The sequence below is a fragment of the Hipposideros armiger genome, unplaced genomic scaffold (genome assembly GCF_001890085.2).
Source record: "Hipposideros armiger isolate ML-2016 unplaced genomic scaffold, ASM189008v1 scaffold_384, whole genome shotgun sequence".
Taxonomy (NCBI): domain Eukaryota; kingdom Metazoa; phylum Chordata; class Mammalia; order Chiroptera; family Hipposideridae; genus Hipposideros; species Hipposideros armiger.
In genome coordinates this window covers 1,618,012-1,627,294 of record NW_017731734.1, presented here as the reverse complement: position 1 = coordinate 1,627,294, position 9,283 = coordinate 1,618,012, and the positions used below count along the sequence as shown (strand labels likewise).

At 50.2% G+C, this 9,283-nt stretch overlaps 1 protein-coding gene across 1 annotated transcript; it reads left to right on the top strand.

Annotated features, from left to right (window-relative positions):
* The first annotated feature begins 3,836 nt into the window (after positions 1-3,836).
* ADRB3 (adrenoceptor beta 3) lies at positions 3,837-5,908 on the top strand. The gene is made up of 2 exons (XM_019662976.1): positions 3,837-5,131; positions 5,803-5,908. The coding sequence occupies exons 1-2, from the start codon at positions 3,921-3,923 to the stop codon at positions 5,822-5,824; spliced, it is 1,233 nt and encodes a 410-aa protein (XP_019518521.1). The 5' UTR covers positions 3,837-3,920; the 3' UTR covers positions 5,825-5,908.
* Positions 5,909-9,283: the final 3,375 nt, after the last annotated feature.

Below are 9,283 nucleotides of genomic sequence, written 5' to 3'. Positions count from 1 at the left end.
CTTTTCGAAGAGACTAGAACAAGGATTTCTCTTCCTATTTCAGGAGTGAAAGAAACATTTCCTGGTCCTGTCTTCCATTGATGACTGGGAACTACGAGAAAAAGCACTGCTAGAAAACCCTAAGGGTAGATACCCCTTTCTCCACCCCTATAAGGCTCTTGTCCCAGGCTAACCCTTGGGCATCAAAGGACCTTTCGTTTCCCAAGAATGGAGGCCCTTCTCTGTTTCCCCTTCAAGCTCCTTTCCCTAGGAAGCATCAGACGTGTGGAGAGTTTTCCACAAGAAGATATTTTATGTTGAGAGTTTTTCAGCTTTGGGGGCGAGGCAGTAGTCCATTCTGGGGCCTCCTAGAGGACAGACAGGAAGTGGGCACAGGCCACTGCCTGGCCATGGGTGAGGAGAGGGCTCTGGAAAAGGGGCTGGCTCCTTAGATATCTGTGCACCTACTAGGAATGAACCTTTCCTGTGTGAGAACGGCCAAGCCTCAGTTTCCTCTCTGGGCCCCAGATTTTTAATTCTGTGAAATGTTAGTGTTGGATTCCATCTTTAAGACCCCTTTAGCTCTTATTCTATGCTACCACCATCCTATCACCCTGGGCTAATTATGACAAAAGGAGAAACAGCAAACCAGCTGTTCAGAGGCCACATACACAACCAGCACTTCAGAAACTGAATGGAGGGTCACAGTAGTAGGCTATGGAAAAGAAAGACAGGGTAAAGAAGGGAGGGAGGAAAACTTCCACCTGTTTTTTGCTCCTTTCCAAGAACTTTAAAGCCGGGGGGGGGGGGGGGGGGAAGCTTACGAACTGTAGAGTATAACACCTCTAACATGTCATCTTGGACGAGGTGCAAGGCTGCATTCACCTGAGCGCCCCTGGGCTTCCTCCTACCCTGTCACACAGGTGCACACACATACACGCACTCAGCTGTGAGGTGCAGAGGACCAGCTACAAGGTACAGCTCCCCCAGCTATTATTGAAGAACTTCTGCCCATCAGGAAGCTGCTGCTTCTCCTGGTTCTGCCAACCACCTATTCTAAATCACAGACCACCACACAACTGCCCCCTGACACAGCAGAATAACTTGCATCTTGGGAGCCCCCAACACATAAACAGTAGCCTGGTGCCTACACTCAGTAGATTCCGAGGCCTGTATTCACTGTCTGCTTCCAAGGGCATAGAACAAAGGTCATCTGGGGCCCAGCACCAGTGTAAAGCTCTCTCTGGACAACATATGCTGCTATCCAGACTTGGATGACCTCTATAGGCCAGGCAGCACCATTCCTCTGGGGCCAGTCATTAGGATGACTTCCCAGAGAAGCAGGTCACTTGCCTCCAACCCCCGCTGGCCATAAAAAATAATGGCAAGTGTGTAAATGAGTATAATCGCCAGGGGAGGGTAATTTGACAATCTTTTAAATTTGCCAAAGTATATACCTTATGATATAGTGATTCTATTTGTAAGGATTTACAAATATACCACACACATATGAAATGACATGTGAACAAGTTATTCACTGCAATATCATGTATTAATAAAGATTGGGAGTAAGTTAGACGTCCATTAGTAGCCAATCAGTTTCATAGATTATGGTATAGCCATACAGTGGAATACTAAAAATGGAAAGCTTTTGCGGGTTGGTATGAAAGGGTCACAGGTACAGATTATTATGTTAAAATAAGCAAGGTGCAGAACAGTGGGTATGTTTTACTACTATTTGTGTAGGAGGGATACCTTCCCCTGTCCCCCACTTCCCAGCAGAGGAAGTGCACCAGATGCTTCAGCATTGCTCTGCTGGCTCCAATAACAGAGGCCAGAAATCCCACTTCTCATAGTCTCTTTTGGTTATCGCCCTAAACATTCCCCAAACCCAGGCACACTCATGTGGTTTGGGAAATCTTGTCTTTTTTGAAAATGTAAACATTTTTATACACTTCCTCAGAATAACAAGGTCACCCCTAAAGCAGTGACTTACTTTGAAGTTGCTTGACTTCCTGGTATCCCTTTTCCCTTGAAAAAAAGCCTGAAGTCCTGGGGGGGGGGGGGAATGCTGAGTGGCATGTATTTGTTTTAGAGATTACTCTTTAAGAATCTTATGACCCTCCTTTGAGATAACTGGCAACACTCTGGGGTGTTGCAAAACTGACTTGAGAGAGTGACGCCTTGATCCGCAAGAGGCCACTGCACAGACTCAGCCAAGTGGGGCCTGCACCACTGGGGCACAACCTGGGGTAGGGGCTGGGGCTGGGCCTCTCTGCCTCCACCTACCAGGCATTTCTGTGGATCCCAAGGCCTGCTTGGGGTACTGCACTGGCATGGGAGGCATTTGTTTGGGAGCCACTGACAAACCCTGCTCATGGATGAGCTGCTGGGTCCCTGGGAGACGAAACTGTTTTTTTTCCCTCAGGGATAATTTTAGGTCCTCACTTCCCCTCCAATCTCCCTAGCTCCCAACCTCTGACTCAGACTCCCAGAGGGATTGCTTAAACCAGTGACTATACAGCGCTCTTTAAAAATATAGAGCTATTCAAAAGAGACATCCCAGGGCATGGCCCCGGAGGCATTTTCCATGATAAATCCGCGGCCCTCCCGCTCCCTTTTGTCTCACTGTTTCAGGGGAGGAAGCAAGACAGCTCAAGGATCAGGTTCTGATAGGACTTAACAAAGGTATCTTCTTGCCCAGAACTTGAACACAGGTGCTTATTTTCTAGCCTCACCTCCCCACATCCAGTTTGAGAGGAGCCAACTTAGAGATTGAAAGAGGTTGAGTGGCAGAACCAGCCATAAATTGGGGTGAGGGAGGGGGAAAGAGGAGGGGAAGGAGGCTCTGGGCTTCTTCAGGTGAAGGGAACCTCTGATGGGACTGTATGAGAGACTTCCAGAGGCATTAAAGTACCAGGCTTCTTGTTCAACACACTCAAAGATGCAACATGTGAATTCCTCAGTTCAATGTCTTATAATTTTTAAAAGTCCATGAATAAAATCTTCTAGGAAGTAGAGTGAACACTTTCCCATTGGGAGGGGGGTAATGGAAGATTTGTAGATAGTTGGAGGTGATGGTGGACAAGCCTCAACCTCAAACCCTCTCATTCATTTTTAACACGTCTTTACAACAGAGGACTTTTAAGAGAAGAGGCCCATCTAAAAATTTCAAGGTGGGAAGGCATGTGGAAGGGGCAATGTAGAATGCGGAAGATGGAGAAATTAAAACTCTCAGCATTCCAGGTTACAATAAGCTAAATCGAAATTCAAATGAGCAGGCAATGATAAAGACTCCTGAAAAATGGCAAATTTCCCCAGTAACTAGGAGGGGGGGCTGGGAACCAGAACAGAAAACTGGACGGGCAGGGAGGGTAAGTAAAATAGAAGGGAAAGGGGACGAATCTCATTGAAGTGAGGTTTTGGGAGAAGAGAGTATACTGGCTTCCCTCTATTACTTAACTTAAAATATATTAGGGGAGGGCACCCAAGAAGCTGAGGGGCTACTGTGGATGGAAAGGGTTACCTTTTCCTCTGACACGGTAAGCAGGGCGACCAGGAAACCAGTGTCGACCAATGCCGTACAAGTGCGTGGAGCTGGTGACGGCAGGAGTGGGCACATCCTGGCAGAGAAGTCAGGGCCTCCTTACTCCAGATTTGGGAGAAGTCGGGCACCCATCTCGCTTCCCTCCCCACCCTTTAATTCCCCTCTTCACGCGGCGTGTGGATACTATTGGCCGCTGCCTCTTTAAGGGCAGCCACTCCTCCCCACCCCCAAGCGGTGGCACTAAGGGGTGGCGGTGGTGTTGGGGGGAGCTGAACCTTCTTTCCTAGTCAACTGGGGAAGATGGCCCAGGCCGGGGGAATCTCTTTCAAGCCCTGGTACTCCCTCCCCTGAGCCGGCTGAGCTGGGGGCCCCCTTCCCTCTTTGCCTCCTGCCCATGCGCGACGTGGGAATGGCTCCGTGGCCTGACCGGAACAGCTCTCTGGCCTCGTGGCCAGATGCCCTCACCTTGGCGCCCAATACTGCCAACACGAGTGGGCTGCCAGGGGTGCCGTGGGCGGTGGCTTTAACCGGGGCGCTGTTGGCGCTGGCGGTACTGGCCACGGTGGGAGGCAACCTGCTTGTAATCCTGGCCATCGCCCGAACCCCAAGACTTCAGACCATGACCAACGTGTTCGTGACTTCTCTGGCCACAGCCGACCTGGTGGTAGGACTCCTGGTAGTTCCTCCGGGGGCCACCTTGGCGCTGACTGGTCACTGGCCCCTAGGTGCCACTGGTTGCGAGCTGTGGACCTCGGTGGATGTGCTGTGCGTGACGGCCAGCATCGAAACTCTGTGCGCCCTGGCTGTGGACCGCTACCTGGCCGTGACCAACCCGCTGCGCTACAGCGCGCTGGTCACCAAACGCCGCGCCCGGGCAGCCGTAGTCCTCGTGTGGGTCGTGTCCGCCGCGGTGTCGTTTGCGCCCATCATGAGCAAATGGTGGCGCGTGGGGGCCGACGCTGAGGCTCAGCGTTGCCATTCCAATCCGCGCTGCTGCGCTTTCGCCTCCAACATGCCCTATGCACTCCTCTCCTCCTCGATCTCCTTCTACCTTCCGCTGCTGGTGATGCTCTTCGTCTATGCGCGAGTGTTCGTCGTGGCTACGCGCCAGCTGCGCTTGCTGCGCCGGGAGCTGGGCCGCTTCCCGCCAGAGGAGTCTCCGCCGGCTCCGTCTCGCTCTCTGTCCTCCTCTCCCGCGGTGCCGTGCGCTTCGCCCGCAGGGGTGCCCTCCTACGGCCGGCGGCCGGCGCGCCTTCTGCTTCTCCGGGAACACCGGGCCCTGCGCACTTTGGGTCTCATCATGGGTACCTTCACTCTTTGCTGGTTGCCCTTTTTTGTGGCCAACGTGGTGCGTGCCCTCGGGGGCCCCTCTTTGGTTCCCAGTCATGCTTTCCTCGCCCTTAACTGGCTAGGCTATGCTAATTCTGCCTTCAACCCGCTCATCTACTGCCGCAGCCCTGACTTTCGCAGCGCCTTCCGCCGTCTGCTGTGCCGCTGCGGGCCAGAGGAGCACCTCGCCGCGGTATCCGCGTCCCGCGACCCTGGCGGCACCCCTGCGGCCCTGACCAGCCCCGCGGAGTCCAGGCAGTGCTCACCGCTGGACCGGTAGGTAATCGAGGCGGAGGAGCTGGAAGCTTGGGATCAGGAAGCATTCGGTGTCACCTCTGGTCAATTTTTTTTAGTTTGGGGTTCGGTAGGAGAAGGTTGGGGGGGAGGGACTCTGCATTGAGAGAAGGGGGGACGTGAAGTAGGGAACCTAAATGGAACCCAGGGTCGTTTCTCCCCACCCTCCCCCGCATTCTACCCATCCTGCCCTAGGATTGAAGCAAAGGAGGGAGGCAGCCCCGTGTGTGAGCCAGGAAAGTGCTACTGTGCCCCCAGGTCTCTGGCTGACCTGGTCAACTCAAGTTTTGGTTTTCTAGCTTAGTTCTATGGCTGCCCGGGTTTCTTGCCACCGCTTCAGTTGGCTTTGACTTGCAGAGAAGACTGGAGACCCTCCCAAGCCCTTGGCCCCAGCTCAGGTTTCTTTGAAAGGTCTGATAGCTATGAAGGTGAGAATCCGCTTTGGGTATGAAGGATAAACAGGAGTGGAGAACAGTGAGTGCGAATTCTTCCACCTGGTAGGAACAGGGCTTGGCTGGAGTTGGAGCCCTGTTGCTTTTGTGTAATTGCATATGTTTTCCGGGGTTGCTGACCTCCAGCCATTTCCACTAGTGCCCTTATCCCCACCCTGTGCCCTCCCCCACCCCAAGATATGTTATCTCCATTTTTTCCAGGGCTTCCTGGGGAATTTCTTAGGCCTTGAAGGACAAGAAACAACGGCTCCGTTGATACAGAACCTTTGGAAAGCCCTGGCCTGTTTAGAATGAGCCCTGCGGAGTTTCCCAGCTGGAAAACTCTGCCCTCCAGAACCTGACGACTGGGCCACAGGATGGGGAGGTGGGGACTGACTGGGGAGGGGAATCCTTACCAAGTGGGTTTTCATCATCCTGTCTCTCTTTTGGAGAGACATTTTCTAAACCCCACCCCTGACCTTCACCACTACCTCAGCAGCTGAAGAGTCTGCCGCCTGAACTGCGCTGCCCTTGGAGCAACTGGCTAGCTTTGCTGGGCACCCATCACTTCGTTCACTTGTGTGCATGTGCTTAGGGCAGAGAGAGTGAGCACCCCCTCATTCTATTCCTTCTGCTGCCAAGACCAGTGTTCTCCAGGCTTGGCTGCCCAGGCTGAGAGCAGGAAGCGAAAAAAGGTCAAGGTTTGGGGTTTTTTCCCTGGCTTCCTCACTGTAGCTCTTTAAGCACCAGCCTCCCTCACGTTAGACACAGAACAGCTCTGATCTACCTCACAGCAGTGTCAGAAGGACTTCTTCAGGGTTTGGGGAGCTCCAGGGTTCATAGGAAGGTGAACCATTAGAATGGACCCCTTCTTCTCCTTTTAAAATCAACTTAATAAATATTACTTAATGCAGTTCATCCATTGTCCTCGCTTCTCTCCATTTGTTTTCTTTTCATAATCCACTTACTCCCTTCTTAGAGCTGGCTTTTGACGGAGGCAATATATTAGAACTAATCCTTGTCCCTTTCTTCCTAATCCTTATGAAATAAAAATGAAACATCTGTTTGGGTAAAGGGGAGCATGCTTGAGCCTTTAACACTCCTGCCTCCCTGCCCTTTCCAAAACTCCTGGAACCCAGTTCAAGTGAGTAGCAAAGCCATTCTACCCATAGGACTGGAGTGAAGTGCTCAAAGGATTGGGTTTGCTGGGTTCAGGATCAGGGCACATGTTGCAAACATTAGCCCCATGCTATAAGCCAATAATGGCTTCATAAGACTTGGTTGCCCGCAGGAACCAGTTTTGTTCCATACTGTACATGTGTGTTTCAGGAAGCACCAAGCATTATTTACGTTGGGCACATGTCTCAGGTTATAAATATATTCTGACATTTCTCATTGTTCCCACTCCCTTGCCTGGGCTGCAGAAATCTGTATTATCCTCTGGAACTAAAACTGGAGTTACAAGTTTGAGCCAGTTGATCATTTTCCCCCCCTTATTCCAATTTTTATAAACCTTACCAGGCAGTTTTCTATGGAAAGAAAATTTCTATGGAAATCAGTGGATCATTTTGTGAGTTCCTATTTAAGCTCCATGAGTAGAGGCCATTGTCTGGGCTGATTTATAGGATAGGCTGTACATCATTTTAAAATTTAATGTGCTGTATGGCAACAGTCTACAGTGCATTGGCTAGGTTCAGGGACTTCAGAGTTATAAAACATCAATCTGCCCTGAGGATAAGCTCAGTGGATTTCCACATATGGGTGTTCCCTGTGAATTGGACCTGGCCTTGGCTGCTTTCTTTTCTCCAGGATCCCAGGTTTTATTTCTTAGGATGTTTGCATACCAAAGATGACTGCCTCCTTTTCAACCCAGAGCAGTGTGAGATCTCTGCTGTCTGAGGTGTGGAAGGTTTCTTGGCAAGGACTCAACTTTTGAACCTTTAGTGGAGAAGGAAGTCCTGCATTAGCCTGGGGATTAGTAAGAGGGCCTCCTCTCCCCATCTCTGAATCTTTTCCCAACATCACTGAGGAAAGTTGCCCAGTCAGTCCTAGGCAGGGAGGAAGGATGATTTTTGTGGAGGAGGGGATTCTGGTTTGTAGAATTATTTTTTAACACTATCCAGGAATTCATACTGCTTGATATGCCCCCATGTGCAGCTGTCAGACTCCTTTGGAATGTTTAGACTTGCACTGGGGCTGTGGACTCCATCTGTGAATTGTCACCAGTGTATCTGACAGATGGAGAGGCAGCCGCTCTGGTCATTTCTCCAGCAACTTGTGGCCAGGTGTCAGGCTTAAGGAGATTTACATCCTTGGATGGGGAACAGGCTGCTTTTGCTAGCACAAGGCCTGAGCACTTGAACCGTGGAAGACAAACAACCATCCTCTGAACCTAGAGATGTGAATACTTACATACCAATGAGAAGGAAAAAGCCTGTGGAATCCCTGGCCTTGCCAGAGTCTGTTAGCAGGAGCTGGGCATGGGGCAGAAATGATAGGCAGAGGGGAATGAGGAGTGGGTGGGTTTTTCAGAGGTGACCTACCTCCTGCATCACGTGGAACTACTAAGGAGCAGGCAGAATTAAGGCCAGGGGGAGGTTGATAACAGACTTTCCTCGGACCCTCCCCATGGGAGAGTTTCCTGGGAAACAGTGGTAAGTGCAGACTGTAGTCCTTATGAGCAGTCATGGGGCTATAATTCCATACCAACTTCATTCCTCAGTCCTGATAGAGCAGGAACAACTTCCCCCTCTTGTCCGGGGGGCACAGGTGAAGGCCATGGAAATAGTGCTCCTTTATGTTTCCATCCTAAACGGCAAAGATCCAGGTTCCCTCTTAGGCCTCTTGGTGGAGTATGTCTGTATGTCTGTCCAAAGGAGAAGTGGGAGCCTGCAGTGGGGAGTACTGCTAATGCTCCCCCTCCACCCCATGCAGAAAGCCCTGGATATAGTCTGCCTTAGGCCAATTAGTGAGCAGTTGCGGCATAATGGAGAACTCAGTTTGATTAATAGAAACTCTAGAAGGCCATTTAATCTTTCATAACTCATCCTATTATGAGATTAAGGAAAATCAAAATGCTTTCCTCATCTATAAAATAAACAGAGAATAAACCTTTCTCTCCTTTGTTACCTATAGAAAGGGAATGAGGGTGACTGGGATGACTGACTTTCCTAAAGTTCCTTGAAGTCCTAGGCCAAGCTTAGCACCTTCAGCATCTGCTCCACCCAAGGCATTAGCGGTGCTTGGCGCCCCCGATGGCCATGAGAGGTACAGCAACTGTGGACTTGGCAATGTTGGTCTGTTGACTAGACTGGCAGCAAGAGCTGCAGTTTTCTTAAGGCCATGGGGACAATCGGAACTGGAAGAGACAAGAGAAATGATTTTGTCCAATCCTTTGATAAAATGGATGAAGAAACTAACTTCTAGAGAAGTGAATCGTGAGTAGCCAAGATTACTTGAGTAAATGAAAGGCCACACACTGTGGTTGGTAGTATAAAGGGTACAAAATTTGGAACTGGGAAACAAGTAAGAAAGGGAGGAGGAAGGAAATGATCATTTATTGAGCACCAATAAATATGACAGTGAGAAGTGCTCACAAATGTTATGCTATAGTGACACTATAAAAAAATAGAGCCTTATAGAAATCAAATAATTTTCTTGTGATGATTCTAATTCAGTCTACCAGACTCCAAATTTTCTTTAC